Consider the following 17,410-nt stretch of genomic DNA (forward strand, 5'->3'; position numbering starts at 1 on the left):
AAATATGAATGTAACTTGATGGGGAGAAGGGTGATTTTGAGGTTGATAACATCAAGCTTCTCTTCAAGTGTTATATCCTTTCTTTTACGATAATCACCGGGAATTCTATCATCAGAATGCTTTTTGGAGATATTCTTCTTTACCATATTCACAGTTAATACCACAAAATTGGAGAAATAGTAAGCAAAAATCGCGTTATAGCAAACAAGCGATCGCGTTATACAAATATTGTTCCGAATTCATAAATCGCGTTAGAGCAAATTAGCGTTATCAAAACACGCGTTATAGCAGAACTCACTGTAATAGATTTGGCAGGTTATAATAGCCTATTATAGAAATATAGTTTATCCCATTAGGGAAGATATCAATATTTGTCCCTCAGTAAATGATAAGTTGGTGACTGTACTGTACTGCTTACACAGCTAATAATATTTTCTTAAGGCAGACCAACATTTTTCCCCACTTTTACAATTTTGTGAATAATCAGTAAACAGATAATAATAAAATATGCAAAAAGAAGAAAAATTTAGTTGCTTATGAGTCGTTTACCATTCTCAACATTCAGGCAGAGGGAGAAAAAATATAACTTTAAACCTTTCCATGGAAATTATCCTTATGCACACTAAGGGTACACAGTTATTGGAGAAGGAAATTATTTTATTCATTCTATATTAAAAGGTACTACATAACATTACTTGCATTCTATATTTGACCAAGCCAAATTCTGAATGCAAAAGACAATATTTTTAAATGTATGTAATATAAAAATATAGAATTTATTAGCCTGTTGTCATAAAGTAAGGGGGCTTAACCCTTAAGCCCCAGGTTAGGATACTGCTGGCAGTAACAGCCCCGCAGGGTTAAGTCAAGAAAAAAAAATCAAGGGTTAAGCTTTGCAACATCTCATCAAAATGCATAAGGGCAAAAAATTAATAAAGATTGGTTAAATGGTTTTAAGACAAAATCTGGGAGGGGAGGGGGGGGGGGTGGGATAAAACGAGTGTAACCGAATTAACACACCTGTCATAATCCACTCCAGGATGGAGGGTTGGACTAATCAACAGAAAAGACGGAGATCTAAACTAAACCTTTTATTGGAATAATCAAAACTACAGTCAAACTGGCAAAAAGGTTGATTCTGTGAACTTGTTTTATTACCATGCCATTGTGAATTTACTTACATATAACACTCCTGTCGAAGCCAGGTGGGTAGGGCCAGAAAACTCCCAAAATAAGGCAACTGGGGTTAATCCATAGATTAACCAACTACCCAACAGTAACCACTGCCCTTAAGTGAAGGGAGATTAGGAGTCAAGATTGCCCAAAAGATGGAAGTCTAATGAAACATACACCACACAGCTTACTACACGACCTGCACCTCAACAATTTTGTCATAAAGCAGGCTCATTCTGGTGGGTGGAGGCATCAGTGGTTTTTAAACAAATAGAGAATGCCACTAGCCTCTCAAAATTAACAGAAAATCACCAAATTCCACACAAATCTCTAAATAGTAGAAGGATTTGGCATTTATATCCTCTTTTCTAGTGGAGTGAGTAACCATGCAGTTCTTGTAATACATGTGGCTTACTGGGGTTAAGGATCTACCTTCAATCCCCTGAACTGCAAGCCAGGGTTGATTTATTAATGCCTTTGGGTATTCTATCAGCCCCTGTCCTGAATGAGAACTAGGTTCGGCAGTTGTTGCCCTCTAGAGAAGAGGTCAAATAAGTATGCTCTTATCAACGATTTCATCCACCATCTTTAAAATCTAGGCCCAATCCTTCAAAATTAAGTTCTAGCTGAGCAAACCATCCTGATTACAGGATGTACTAGAAAAACGACTTCAGAATCATGAAAAGACAAGACAAAAAGATGCTACAAAAAGTTGCCTTTGTTTTGTGCAATCAAGAGGTTTTGATCCTGGAACTTATGGAAAAAGAGAGCAGTCAGTATTCAAAAAGCCAAAATTCATTGAACATGCCCTATGGAGATGAACAAGTGAAACCAACTACTGTATAGACTGTCAGTTAGCAAAGAAAAGGCAGAAAAAATAGAAAGAAAAGGGAACCCATGAGGTCCCCCCCACTCCTTAACTAGAAACTTCCCATTGAAGTAACACAGAACCAAAAGATAACTCAAATCCACTAGTGAAACTCAAGGAACCACTGCTAGCCCCCCCCCCCTTTTTTTTACCTACTGTACAGAGCTTTATGTTTTAATCCTTTTATAACCATAAGTATTGTTTCTTGCAAGATTTGTGCCTTGTGCAGGGTATATCATGACATACATTTGTGAAGGTAAAAGAATTACTTAACTGTTATGTGGCAAAAAAAAAACTCACTCCCCTCTCATTTATCTTGCAGAAGTAATCTGATTCATTTTAAATGCCTGAAGCGAGATCTCCAACATAAATAACCAAAACAAAGTACAATCTAGTCCATTTGCAATGAAGCAGTAACTATTACTTATTTGAAAATTACTACAAGTCCCATACTTGAGGTGAGCGAATAATCTATGGCATAACAAGTGGTACATTTATTAATATTGATGCAAAGGTCATGTCTCTCTGGGGAGCAAAAAGACCCTGGAGCTGTTTATTGACCCTGTGAGTCATAACTCACAGGGTACCTCAGAAGGTTATTCAAACCAAAAAGTGTCCTACCTAACCTATTCAAGCAAGTCAGGTAGATTTTCTAAGGTTCATAAATAATTAACTAATGAACACAAAACATGTAAAGACTCCCAGGAAAATTGGATTTGTAGACTTAATATACAGATATGCTCTCAACAAGATAGGTCGTCCAGGAGAGCTAACCGAATATGTTTGTCCTATCCTGCAGCTATGAACAGACACTTGTCACATCAACATCACTATGGCAAGGCCTGAACCTTACAAAGCATATCACAGGTATGCCAAAAATTTTGATGGACCATGTAAACTTGCATGAGAGGGCAGTCAAGGCTAGCCCAGACTTAGGAAATCAAGTATAAAATACCATAAACAAACTTTATGAAATGTTAACTGCACTTCTTACTTGCAAGATAACAACAAGATGTGTAGCAATTCCTGTAAACTATCCCTAAAAAGTAGCAAAATAGGTTTGACATCTAACTTTTGTTGAAGCAGCCTGTAGCTCTGATATCTAACTTTTTTTGAAGCAGCCTGGAGAGAATTGGTCGAAAGCTTCACTCTTGACAGCAGTCTGCAAGGAACTTAACTGTGAGTAAAAGATAGGTCCTGAATTCTAAAGGTAACAGATAAAGCTCTGGTATGAAGATTGCTGACTGGACATGTTCAGCTCGGAGAAAACATCCTCACCCATAAGTGTGTAACAAGTGCACCTTATTTGAGGCAAATGATGTGACAGGACGGTTGGAGGGAAGTTCTGCATACCCAAATGCTAATAAATTGACACCAGTCTATGCAGTATTAGTAGAGCTGCCTGGCTTTAGGACATAAACTAGAAAGATCACGATATGCAGTTGCTGACTTTACAAAAATTCTAGACAATTTCACAGACGGAACTACAGTAATAAGCAGAATAAAAATCCCTTGGGTAAGTGGCAACGTAGGCAAATTTTATGTCAGATTCTCTGTCGCTTTGTTATATCTCAACATGTACAGGTATCCCCGAGATACGAATGGTTTGGTAAAACAATAGAAAAAAAAAAAACTTTAGGTAAATTTTCAGATCTCGAATAGGAAAATATGGGAAAAATAGGGTTTAGTTCCCCAAAAAAAAAAAAAAAAAAAACCCAATATCATACCCCCAAAACACGAGATCAGTTCATAAACAAGAACAAAACCTACCTACTAATAAAAAGTATACAACTAATGTAATTTACTACCTAACACATTAAAAACATTAATAAAATACTAGCTAGATGAAAATATGAAGCTAAAATTATCATGGAAAAGCAAAATCAAAGTTTAACACAGCCGCCATTTGCATAGATGCTGGCTGCTTCATGCATGGACGACCTCAAGCGTCACCATAGCAACCAGCCCGGCCGCCTGTCGACCCATAATGCTCCGTTCCCTCTCTCTCACACACAAAGAAACGTTTATTCCTTTAATTTTTTTTTTATCTTATTGCAGTTATTTCTTTTACTTTTTTGCACATTATGTATGTAGGATTGTGTGTGCATGTAACTAGGTAAAAAAAAAAAAAAAAATGAAAAGTTAAGTTTATCTATTCCAAACTGTGTTGAAAAATAATCATAACATAACTCCCCCAGCTGATCCTGGTAACTCTCACTGGTACACGAAGAATGTTTATTCCCTTATGTTTTTTACTATAATAAAAACTTCACGTGCACATTTGCTCTGCTAAGGGAAGCATCACGGCCAGACTTGTAGCATCTTGGGGAACAATACATTATTTTTTTTTAATACCTGCACAGCATTTTTATATAGTACCTGTATTATAAAAAAATAAGTAGCATACACACCCTTTTTTTTTATTAGAGCCAGCACCTCTGTCAACCACAGGAGAATTCTGCACATAACTCTAGCAGTCGACAAGGGATTACCGTACGTAACAAAAATAAATAAAAAAATCTAGATATTGCTGGGATGGTTTCTGGCTCATTTGCAGTACAGCATTTCTTGTCTCACTACAGATCTTCTCACAGATACCCTTTGCACAGGCAGTCATTCTTGGAGCGTTAGACACAGATATATATTCAATGTACAGCTCTCTACACACAACCTAGACAACTGACCAACCAACATAGCGACACTCCCAGGTGCCTGTATCAATACCCTAGTACAGTATCTTACAATAACTTAATATGAAAAAAAATAAATAAATAAAATAAAATAAAAAATAAAATTTGGGAACTCCTGTATGGGTTCTTGTTTGTATTAAATAGCAAAAGATAAATTACGAACATCATACGTCAATCTGCAAGACGGACAGGTGCCTGATCTGAAGCCTTCATCATCATCATTGCAGCTTTATGGCCATTTTCCACATGAATGGGTTAACCCGGGCTTGGCAAAAGAATACCAACTATGCAGCGAACCCTATCTGAAGTGGTACAGGCTGTAGTGCAGTCCAAAATAGCTAAAGCTCAATTTTTGACATCGCACGACAGGCAATAATTAATACCGACAAAAAACTACTAAAAATACTTAGTGCACTACAGGTATTTAGATTTGCCCCCTGGCAAGGGGACCTTATTATAAGGCACCCCCTTGTATCCTGTACAAGGCGAAGCGCAAGAGCGTTTACAGCGCCCAACAGGGAAGCATGCGGAATTCATGCTTGCCTTCTTGACTCTTGCATTTAAGTACACTATGAAATGTGTCCACTAATTTATAAATTCCTTAAGATGTAAAATTACATACTGTGTAGTGAGTGGGAGTGCATATAGTGTAGACTGCCAATGCTTATACAGTACAGTACAGTATTACATTTTAGAACATAAATACTGTAGCTTTAAATAGTTAAAATCTTAAAAAGTGATGGAAATTTTCTGCATTCACACATAACAGAAAATTACATGACAATGAATTAAGACTTATTTATATGATATGGTAATTTTGTTAAAAAAATAAATTTAATGTATTACAGAAAAAAAATTTAAATCAACAAAATTATGAATTGTATACAGTACTTGTCCATTTCCTGATGTTACCCCATATACACAAAAGCAGATAACACTTATTATTTAAAATAATTTGTTTTCCCGTTCTCATTTGTTTGCCTCATACATTTTATAAATACAGTATTAAGTAATAATATTTATACAAACTGGCTAGTTATTATACTGGTAATACATTTAGGTGAGAGAACCATACCAAGATGTAAATTGCCCCTGGAACGGAATCCCCATAAAATGAACACAAACATTGAGCCACACCAGAGATCTCGCCCCTGTACCTTTGCATCATTCATTCACAATTCCTAGTGTTGTTGCTGTTAGTAAATACGGTAAATTGAATCCTCTGAAAACAAAGCTCCTTTATGACAAAGTTGGCAAATAATGATAATAAAAATCTTTAAAAAATAATGGGAAGTACAGACAACAACACGATCCTGACTAGAAAAAAATTATGCTGTGGAGTGAAAAGGTGCGTATTACAAACCATGAATTGGTACTCTGAGATGCTTTGTGACAAAGAGAAGTCAAGGCAGTCCGCCCTTGATGCCTTCCCCCAAGAAACCTTCCAGCCCACAGCAACAACCAGGTCAATCCTTCTCTGAGTAGATCCTGTTACCTTCCCTCTCTCACCAGTGCTATTTCAGAGGGGAGGAGGAGTGCAACAGGAGCTAAGGCAGTGGTGTTAATATAGTGCTAGCTCCAAGACAAGTCCACAGTGCGAGTTGTTTTATCATCTTATTAACCCTCTAAGGAGTAGCGTCGCACTTAGGTATCTTATTCTGGCTATTGCCACATGACTATATTCAGGTGTGAGAAACCCCTGCCACTCACCAGGTTAAAAGTATTTTTAAAGTTTTTTTCTTTACCCACATTTCATATTTTCTATCACATTTTAACTTTACATTTTTTATTCATGTTTTCCTTCTCTAAAGTCCTGGAATATATCCTTATGTCACTATGCTATACAGGTACCAGTATCTTATCTACCTCTGGAATGGAGTTTCTGACAACAAGGTGATGTAATGTAAAATGTTACTTGTTTGGGGTTTCACTGTAGTTTGATTAAGTACTTATATTACACCGTAAATCACAAAACAAAAAAAATCACCAAATGGGACACTGGCTATGGCTGAGAACATTACCCCCATTTACTATGAAAACCTATCTTCATTTACACAAGCCTTTTCTAGGAATGCAACCCCCAGCACATATGAGGAAGCCTGCATTAATATACAGTACAGTGCACAGGTTACATCAATAAACAATGAAGTACAAATAATTAAACAATACAGGAATCTAGTAGTGTGTATACCTGTAACAACTCAACAGCCTGTATTCCAAGAAAAAATACTGAAATACCATGAAATGGGTTGGGTTGGACTAGGCCGAGTTTCGTAGATTAAGCGCAGTATGGCGGAAAATATGTTGTAAACAAACTGTTTGGAATGACCTTTCAGGAAGGATGGAAGATATCTTTAGTTTTTAATTTCACAGGGGCTTCAAGTCTTTAACCCATTCAGTGTCAATGTCATGTATACACAAGTATGCAATATTGGGTTCTAAATGGATACTCATTCCTTACCTTAAAAATAAGATAAAATAAAATTTACCCATGAAACATGTACCAGTATATAAATGTGTACTCTCAGCACTGCCATACTGGAGTCAACTGAATGACCAAACCCATTACCTCCAAGCTACCCCAGTTGCTCATGGTACCTCAAGATTTGAGGAAGTGTGTTTTGTTTCTGAAGGCCACATCTATTTATTGATGAATGGTTTCTCAAAAGACAGAATCTGGGATGATGATGATTTCAATGAAATTATTGGATATGAGGAGGATTTATATTATGTACGGTACCAATGTTCATTTTGAGTGTGATTGTGAGTGAGTGTAAGAGTGAGGTATATGTATGTGCATTACACTAAAATTATCAAGGAACATTTTCAGCACAATTCATTTTCCACAATCAATTTCATTAACGTAGTCTGCTTGATACTGTTTATGTCTTTCCAATTTCTGCTTGAAGTTGACAGACACTCATAGTCATAATTGCTCAACACATAGTGGGTTAAGAGAACCAAAGGAAAATTTATTAAACCATCAGCTGTAAAAAGGTTTGGTGGTAGAAAAGCTCAGCCTACAGTACACACAAGCTGCTAATCTAGAATTCCTCAGAAATGGTCATGAAGTTACAAGTTGAATACTGTAGATTAAGAAATTCACGTACACAGCAATGCAGCACTTTCTCTGGATTGCTTAAATAAAGGTGGAGATGAGGTAAGAACACAGAGGAAAAATGGATGAAGAAATGAGTAATTAGAGGATTGATCCTGAAATCCTGTTTTTATAAAGAGGTCATTATAGAGAAACTCCATATTGGTTGACAAACGTGGGAATCAAAACTAAGCCCCTGGGCCACAGTTTGAGACCGGGATCTACGAACTTTATATATTCAATAACTAAATTATTCTTTACTTTCATACTGGGGTTACAAAGGATATCCACTTGGTCAAAAGATACCATTAAAAATTAAGAGGGTTTGAAAGTTTGCTGAGTATAACGTACAGTGCTCTGACCCCTTCCTTTTTTGACTTCCCCCAAGAAACTCGAGCCCTATATACATAAGAAATAAGAAACGAACCATCAGTTCTTTCAGGATATGAAACCCTGAACCAGGTGTAGACCAATGTCTCATAAGTTCTAAACCTTACGAGAAATGGAAACCCCATTCTGACTTAGATGTGTTCATCTAAACCAGCACTGTCTAGCCATTTTTTGGTTAATGCACCCACTGACAAAATTCATTTGGACCAAGCATCCCCACCCCATCAATATTACAAATGGGTAAAAAAACAAAAAACAACAACAATATATATATATACAGTATATATATATATACAGTATATATATATATATATATATATATATATATATATATATATATATATATATATATATATATATATATATATATATATATATATATATATATATATATATATATACTTATATATATATATACACACAAAACATATCAGTACTGTACTTGTTATTCATAGATTATGACAGAACAAAAATAATTACTTCAATTTTGAATAAATAATATTATTAAATATTAGCAACACTGCCAAAACAACATGGAAAATACTCGTACATCCCAAAGCCATCTCATGCACCCTCTGGAGACACTTCAAGCATCAATGTTTGACAACCTTGATCTAAACCAAGATTTCCACTCAGTAGTCTTGGGCCACACCCCATTCTGATAAGGACATCATTCAGGAATCCAGTATGAAGGCAAAGAATAATCTAATATCAAATTTATTTGGTTTTTAGATACTAAGCACAGTTGGGACTCTATAAACTTGGGTTGGGACCCCTAAACTTATTGACTAGAGTTGCTAGATCCTGACAGAAGTTATAAAACAGTGTTTGAATGTAAAGTTGGAATACTTGTCCAAAGATGTAGAAACCCATAATCCAAAATTCAAAAACATAGGGAACAGCAGAAGAACAGGGAGTAGGTATAAAGTACACAAGATGCAAGTGTCACTGATAGAATCAGCACGTGTCCTGAGACCAAGTCATGTGGAGGAAGGGTGATATCAAGTTATGTGTAGGAGAACCTGTAAAAAACCACCATCAAACAAGGATTCATTGCTTTTCCCCTCAAGTAAATATGAAAAAAAAAAGAAAAGAAAACAAAAAAGGCAGAAAAAACTTTTCCTACCCATCTGAATTATCTTCTGATGTAATATGGAGGTACCAGCCATGTTTTAGACGTACGTACAATTATATAAAAAAATAATAATATTAAATAAATAATAAAACTGAATACCAGATTAATATGAATGGTGCCTGTCTGCTCTCGGGAGTTTTAATATAATGGTATGCTGGGATAAGTTCCTGCATAAAAAAATAAATAAATAAATACTCTCCAACAACCAAGATTTAGGTTAAAGTAAAAGTTAAGTTTTGTTCAGTAGAGAAATGAATAAGTAATAAAATATACCTACTCAATTACAAGAAAAACTATCATATTACCAGTACCATGTCATCAAGTTCAGGAGTGGGGATGATGATAAACAGAAAGGTTTGAGACTGTCTTAAAAAAAAAAAAAAAGGAGAGAGAGACAAGAGCCAGTGTAGCGTCAAGAATAAAAAAAAAAAAGGGGAGGAAAGAAAGAGATATCCATTATTCAGACTTTTTATCATGTAGTAAAATCCTCAACAAGATAGCAACTTATTTCTTATTAAGGAATTCTAACATAATACTTACCCAGCCTCAAAAGCTTACAAGAAAAAAGAACAACAGATGCAATAATACTAAAACCTCCTTCCAAAAAACATAACTTAAGTGGTGTTACAGGGGTACCTTATCAAGAACCACTTAAAAAGTTCTTTACTCAACAGTGCACAACTTATTTTGTTGGCAGTCACAATGCTTTAAAGACTAAAAAATTCAAATTTGTTTTGTAAATCTGTCACCATTCCTTATAAAAACAAAATACAAACTCAGTAAGGATATAATATGTATATCATATCTGTGAAGAGTGTTTTCAATTAAAAAAAATTATTTAGCTGATCACTAACTGATATGAAGGTAAGAATTGTTCAAACATGTTGTTGGAGGCTTTTCAAGACCTACAGTGAAAAGTTTAAGCTAGGTTCACAGGTACCTGGTTGGCCGTCTCATAGGTCGATAACCAGCATAAAAACGTCCACGTCCACGTCCAACCATTCTCGCACCCCGAGGAGGTCGATTGCTGGTACTGATCCCTGGCTTGTTTGTACGCTTAGGCATAACCTGCAAAAGTTACATGAGGATAAGTTGTTTTAATCTTTTCATATTACAATATTGATAGTTGGACAAATCTCTCTCTGATTATGGATGAGCAAAATAGCCCGTAATTCAAAATAAACAGGAAAAATTTAAATGTGATTTCCAGGTATCCTTATCATTTTTTCTTCTTAAAAAATAAGGATTAGGTTACATTAATGAATGAAGTAGTACAGTACCTGAAACTGTGATGTCACCATGGGTTGAAACCTATAAATGTTCAATAAGGAGGAGGTACTTGCCACAAAAAATTTTTCTCTCTCCCTGCAGTAAAGCAAGGTTGTTGAACCAGAGATGTATGGAGGAGAGGGGGAGGGTCCGGATAATTATTTATTTGCATACAGTATATGCACATGCGAATGCATATTTTAGCTACCGGTATTCATATATGGTATCAAGGTTGGTGAGATTATTCTGCATTTGTCAGGTCTGAAAAAGCATTTGATGATTACTTCAGCAGGAAAATACAACATTTGAAGTGCCAGAGGAAGTGATTGACAATGATCACCCTGCAAAGTAGGAGTTTATAGAACTTCAAAGTAACACTGTCCTTAGAAGCAGTCTTGCTCAACCAGGTTTTGGTGGACTTCTGGGTGAACAAGATAGAAGAGTACAAAGCGCTATTTCGCCATGCACTTGAAACTTATGTCCCACTCGTCACTACTTACCTCTGTGAGGCAGGGTTCTCCACTCTTTAACAAAAACTAAATCTAGAAACTGCCTTGACTACTAACATGAATGTGCCTGGCACTTTCAAGCACTCTTCCTTGCCTTTAAGGGTGAATCTAGCAAAATATATAAACAGGAATTGCTAACTGGCAGGAATTCAGTTTCAGAATTGGTAACATTAATCATACCATTAGCTGCTGTGCTGGTCATCATGAGTTGGGCTTCTACAAAATTATTTATGGTAATTTCCATTAGATTCAGCCCTTACTAACCACAGGAAAAAGTTAGAAAGTATCCCCTTGGTTGGTGATGGATTACTGTTGATTGTAATGATAACAAAAACAATAATAATATAGGAGCTCACAACAAGTAGTAAACCAAGACAATATAAGAGTAAGAAAAAATTAATTAAAATTTTTTGGTCCTACCTTCAGTTGTCTTCCTCTGAAGAGTGACTCATCAAGTGCCATAGCCATCTGTACCGAATCTTTTTCCGCAAATTCAATATACGCAAAGCCTTTTGGGTGACCATCATACTTGTTACAAAGTATAGTAACTCTGTTTACTGCACCACAGCCATGAAAATGTTGCTCAAGTTCCTCTGCTGTAGCTCCATAGTCAACCTAAATCAATACACAGTTACATTCATTAACACTTTCACAAACCAATCTTTCTTAATCTAAGTATGGTACATAAATCATAGTGTGTGTATGTATGTATGTATGTATGTGTGTTTGTGTAGGTGTGTGTGTGTGTGTATGATACACACGCATAACATTCAGAGAGAAGATTAATTAATCGTCATACTTGGAGAAACAGTTAAAATCTGGCTGACACAAGCTGTTCTCCTCACGAACTTCTCTTTTCATCATTATTGGAGTTGATGGAGGAGGCAGAATGTACTTATGAAAGTATCAAAATGATAACCTCAGAAAAACTCAAATTAATTTTGCTATATACTGTACAGGCAGTCTCCGAGTTACGTTCCTGGACCCTGTTTTTAAGTCAGAACAGTGTTAACTCCATGCATTAGGTTAGATTAAAGCAACCCTGCTCATACAAAACAACAATAATATGCCATACATAACAAATATTGTAATGTAATTAAAGTGATGTTCAACAGTATAAAATACCTGTACTATAATGTAAAAAATGGGATTTTAGTTACAGATTTTTGTGACGAATACTGGGATCCCGTACATAATTCGGGACTGCCTGCATTATAGAGTAATATTTTTCACCAACTCTCAAATTTAATTTTCTTTACCTCATATCCACATTTTGGAAGGCTTATGGCATATTAACCTTACCAGTACATTAGTACAGTAGCATATTGTATTCTCTGAAATCATGGATGACAATAGGAGCATGTACGAGTCAAACTACCAGGTATTTCGTACATCTAAAGCCATTGAAACACAAATAACAGCCTGGATGCAGCAAAACGTTTCACAAGTCCATGAAAAGTCAATGTTCAAATCCAGTACTGTAGTGTTACTGTGCTCAATACATCATTATTTGTCACAATTATGTCATAATTATAGTCAATATCGGTTGTAAACATCTAAGTCAGTGATGAAAATTAAAGTGTTCAGCTGCCAGAAACCCATGTTATTAAATTTAAATACTGTATGTCCCAGAATACCCACCCCCCCAATTTTTTTATTTTCAAAATGCTTCTAAAAATGACAAAGGTGACATAATTATGAGCAACAGCTAATCTAAGAACAGCGAACAACAAGTATACAATAGGAATTTTGCCATTTACATACTACAGTATTTGTGAATTGCGAGACACAAAGCTGCATATCACATTTCTTTTCAAACTGTGAAGCCTTTCTGAATTTAGTGAGATTTTTTCTTTAAATGTACAAATGAATGGACAGGGGTGACCCTACATGGGTCCCTATACAGTATTCTATGAAAGAAACAAAAAAAAGTTAAGCAATTGCCAGATTATTACACTTACATTACCAACATATATAGACCGTGCATCCACTTCCATCTTCTCCTCCAGAGACATATTGAGTGGGGAAGTTGCTCCAGCAGCACCCGGAGGTGAACCCAAGTTCATCTGTTTGTCGACTTCTGACTGAATTTGACGAATTTTTTCTGCTTCCTCTTCCATCTCCCTGACCCGAGCTGAAATGTTGATGCTTTAAACAAAACGTACAAAAAATACAAGGCAATCAATACAACAGGATAAAAAAAAAAAAATCTGTCAAATATTCATCAATTGGTAAACATCATCTATCATCACAAGGCTGCCAATTTCACATTACATTAAACATATTATGGATTAATGGCAACTTGAGATTTAAAAACTTTACATTTATAATTTCAGTTCTATGTGAATAATTAAATATAAAAAAATACAGGTACTCAACCCTGAAATAATCATCAACATAAACAAAGTGCCAACTCTTCAAATTTTTCATATCATCATTCACTACACTCCTTGCTTATTTTTATAACAAATTCTCACCATGAGATGTTGCAAAACCAACCATAGTTATCCACAGTAACACTTTATGATCCCTTGCTAAGAAAATGCTGGCTTAATTGTAATATTCTTCAGTGGATGATATGACAGAGGAGGCAAGGAAGACTTTATAAGGACATGGATGGGCGAGGCAGAAGACATACAGTAGCTAAATGATAAAAAGGGATGGAAATCTAGCTAGCAGCAGTGCATATATACTGTACTGCATAAGATCCAAAAGCACTGTGCTGAATGGTTTATGGGGATGGTTGGGCTTTGGTTGCTGGGTTGTATGAAGTGAGAGGAACACCAAAACAGAACACATCTGTTAACATCTGTTACAGCAGCTTAAATTAATGAAAGAATGATTGCAAATTAGGGGAAGCGTGTGTACCCTTTGGTTCCAGCCACCAAACAACAATGAAGGAAAGGGTTTGCAAAAAAAAAAAAAATCCCTTTACTTTTTCTACCAATTTTCGTCACCTATATTGTTGCCTAACAAAATTTTTCCTTTAAGCACTGAATTGTTCTTCTGAAGTTTTAATAATAATAATAATAATAATAATAATAATAATAATATTAATAATAATAATAATATAAATAATAAAAATAAATAATAATAATAATAATAGTAAAACAATAAAAAAACTTAGAAACTGCACCTTTAATGGCTTCCAATTCTGTTTCTATGGACTGGTCTGTGTCGTTCAGCTGGTGATCATCCTCTCCCCCGCCCACAAAGTTCTCATCTCCACCCTCGCCAGCATCGACCCCTTCATCATACTGCAGTTCCTCTTGCTCCATTGGGGCTCTGAAAAGCATATGCTATATTGTTATTTTTAAATAGGTATTTATTTTATGAACATATCAATGGTAATTCTGATTAACTTTCAGACTGGGAAAAAATTCTTACTCATAATTTTCTTTTGTGGGGGAAGATTGTGGCCTCTTTTTGTTCTTGAGACTCATTAATAATGGAGGAGTGGTCTTTAAACACCTTTTATGAGTAAACCTAGAATGAGTGACTGTCAAGACTTAGTTACACCTTCCTGTCAAAACCAAATCTCTTAAATGAAACTTTAGAACTTTAGCAGCAACAGGCACCATTTAAAGCATAATGTAGCAGATCGTGTAGTCTCATTAGCTTGTACACAACTTAGTCATTGAATAGGTAGACCATATTGGTTTTCAGACACTAACCCAATTTTTTATTGTATTGTGGAAGTGATCCAAGAGTCTTGGATAATGGTGTATCATTATTCTTATTACAATATTTGTAACCACAAGTTTACACTTCTATTTTTTGTATACTTAATTCATGATTAGTCCCTAAGCCTAAGGCCGCGGCCGTACCGAGAGCAGGCGGGTGCGGAAGACTTTGCAGCATTGTAACCGCACTGGCAGCAGACGCGAGTTGGCAACAACACGTGCCCGCTCTCAGTGCGGCTGTGGCCTAAGCGAAGGAACCTACTTGAAATAAGGGTAAATATTCGTCCATTGGCCATTCTCAGGTTTTGGTATGTGAATAGATTTTTTTTTCAGTTTTACTCAAATCTGACATTCATTTCTTTGGCAAAAAAAAAATAATAAAATTTTCATTTTTAACAAACTGCTAATTTGCACCAAAAATGCTGGTAAAATTTGTAAAACACACCAAGAATACAAAATAAACCTATTCTCATACCAACCTACCTATCCTACAAGGAGGGAGAGGTAAGGAAGAGACAATTGACTCTAAGTATAACCTCAGGTAAACATGGCGGGAACCTGCGGACAGTCAATGGATGGATATTAACAGAAATAAGTATGGCTGTGAATATTTGTCTGGTTGTCGGTAGGTTTTATGGGGGTAAAATTATCGTTTCGGTCATGCACCTATATGTAAGCAGGTCAGGATCGTTCAAAACACATCAAAAACCATAGAAGAAACATAATTTCAACCTAACCTAAACTTAAAATCCTAAAATTCGCTTCATAACCGAAACAATAATAATACTGTACCTTTCTTTTAGACTACACCAGCAGGAGTTAATAGAATTGGACGAAACTTTGGGGAAACGATACTAACAATCTATTAAACATATAAATAAAAATGAATGCACAGAACCTATTAATGGTAAAACTTGACCTAACTAACCTAATCTAAAGTAAACTACCTCACTTATGTTACAAGAAAAACCTTTTAAAACATACCTTTATGACAGTAAATGGATTCTCGTTTCCACTTATCTACTTAATAATTGTAATTAACGTTTCCACAAAGTTTTGTCCAATACCGACAAACGTACAAATATCCACAGCGAATAGTATATGATAGTTTTGTTGGAGGTTGCAGTCCAACTCGGCCCATTGTCAACTTGGACCACTTAGGTTAACGAACTCGGACTAAAAAGTAAAAGTTTACACATTTTTGCATGAATGATAAAAGTACAATGATAAAAAGCAGTATAGATTATAGGGGGGAGGGGGAATTGATTTGTTATTTATCTTTTCATTCTATCTTATTAGTATATTAATGTACATATGTGGAAGAGGTGATCTTTTTCTTTAATATGTATAATTTCATATTTAGTTCACCTGACAAAGACACCCTCACAAAATATGACAGTTGAGGGTAACCCGATCACGAGATCTGAGGTTGACGAGTTCCACGACAATTTAAAAAATGAGTTACCGGTACTTAATGCACAAAGGCAGAACGTACCATACAGAAAACTCAGATAAAATAATAATAGCCCCAATAGGGTTAAGACCAAGATAAAAAAAAGCAAAGAGAAAGGGTCCGACTAATTACCCAAATGTAGCCGCAATGAAGTCAAATAATGTTCCTACATGAATAAATCGGACTGCCAATCACTTCTCGACTAGTATTTGGTGTCACAAAGTAAAAAAAAATTGGAAAACTTAATTTAATCTGAGTTAATAGATCGCGTGCATGTACCTAACCATTAATGCGGACATTTTCATCTGGTAATTAGTCAGACCGAAGAGGAATAATGAAGTGAAGGTAGCAAGGGAGGCTACTGTCCAATCAGTTTAACATCATCAATTGTAGGCAAATTTCTGGAAGCAATAATTTCAAACCCAGTACGAAATCACCCAGAGAAGCACAAGTTACGAATGAGAATCATGGTTCATTGATCAAGTACTACTAACATACTCATAAAAATTCATCCTTCATACCGACTGAACCCTCGGTATCCACTCATTCACACTCTTCGCATTTCATTGAACCAAAAGACATAAAACATATCTCAAACTCATTCCTGAACCTCTAGTCATCCACTAGTTTGAAGCAAGATGGGCCGAGTTGGAGGTACACCTTGTTGGATATCCTTTGTCACACCAACTTCCTGTTTACCATTGTTTGTAAACCTTCCCTGTCTAGGAACATTGTTTGTATACCTTCACTACGTATATTATATAACGCTGTAAGTCTATTTAACTATATTACCTTAGAGACGACGCACCTAGCTATCAACATGGCCTATGATAGCGAGTGTGACTTGATGCAATCCTTCCTGACGCCGCCGCTCACCAAACACCCAAAAAATGACCTTAAAATCCTCTAAAATTTACAGACCGTACGACTCTAAATCTGTAAAATATAATGAACCATAAACATTTTCTATTAACAACAGAAGTAATATTTACCAGGTGACTCGGGATGGTTGAGATAATTAAAGATAAAACAGCTCCACCTAGACACTCCCGTCACAATCCTCACCACTGTTTACTAACGGCATCTGATAATATTGATTTCATAAATTAGTTTATATTTTTTATTTTTTGAGGCATATTTATT

General features: G+C 35.6%; 1 protein-coding gene across 4 annotated transcripts in view; it reads right to left on the reverse strand.

The window, feature by feature from the left end:
* LOC121871442 (polyadenylate-binding protein 2-B-like) overlaps positions 1-17,405 on the reverse strand; it is a 32,347-nt gene extending 14,942 nt beyond the window's left edge. For 2 of the 4 annotated variants that reach the window (XM_042373742.1, XM_042373740.1), the window contains exons 1-5: positions 17,260-17,405; positions 14,268-14,416; positions 13,093-13,265; positions 11,552-11,746; positions 10,294-10,421 (exon numbers count right to left, since the gene is read on the reverse strand). In XM_042373742.1, coding sequence (XP_042229676.1) covers positions 10,294-10,421; positions 11,552-11,746; positions 13,093-13,265; positions 14,268-14,409 — 638 coding nt within the window. In that variant the 5' untranslated portion in view covers positions 14,410-14,416; positions 17,260-17,405. Of the gene's footprint in view, positions 1-9,807; positions 9,907-10,293; positions 10,422-11,551; positions 11,747-13,092; positions 13,266-14,267; positions 14,417-17,059; positions 17,199-17,259 lie in introns of those variants that run through there. The other 2 variants (XM_042373743.1, XM_042373741.1) reach the window with 2 other exon arrangements.
* Between the last annotated feature and the right edge of the window lie 5 nt (positions 17,406-17,410).

The sequence above is a fragment of the Homarus americanus genome, unplaced genomic scaffold, assembly GCF_018991925.1.
Source record: "Homarus americanus isolate GMGI-L3 unplaced genomic scaffold, GMGI_Hamer_2.0 scaffold45698, whole genome shotgun sequence".
Classification (NCBI taxonomy): domain Eukaryota; kingdom Metazoa; phylum Arthropoda; class Malacostraca; order Decapoda; family Nephropidae; genus Homarus; species Homarus americanus.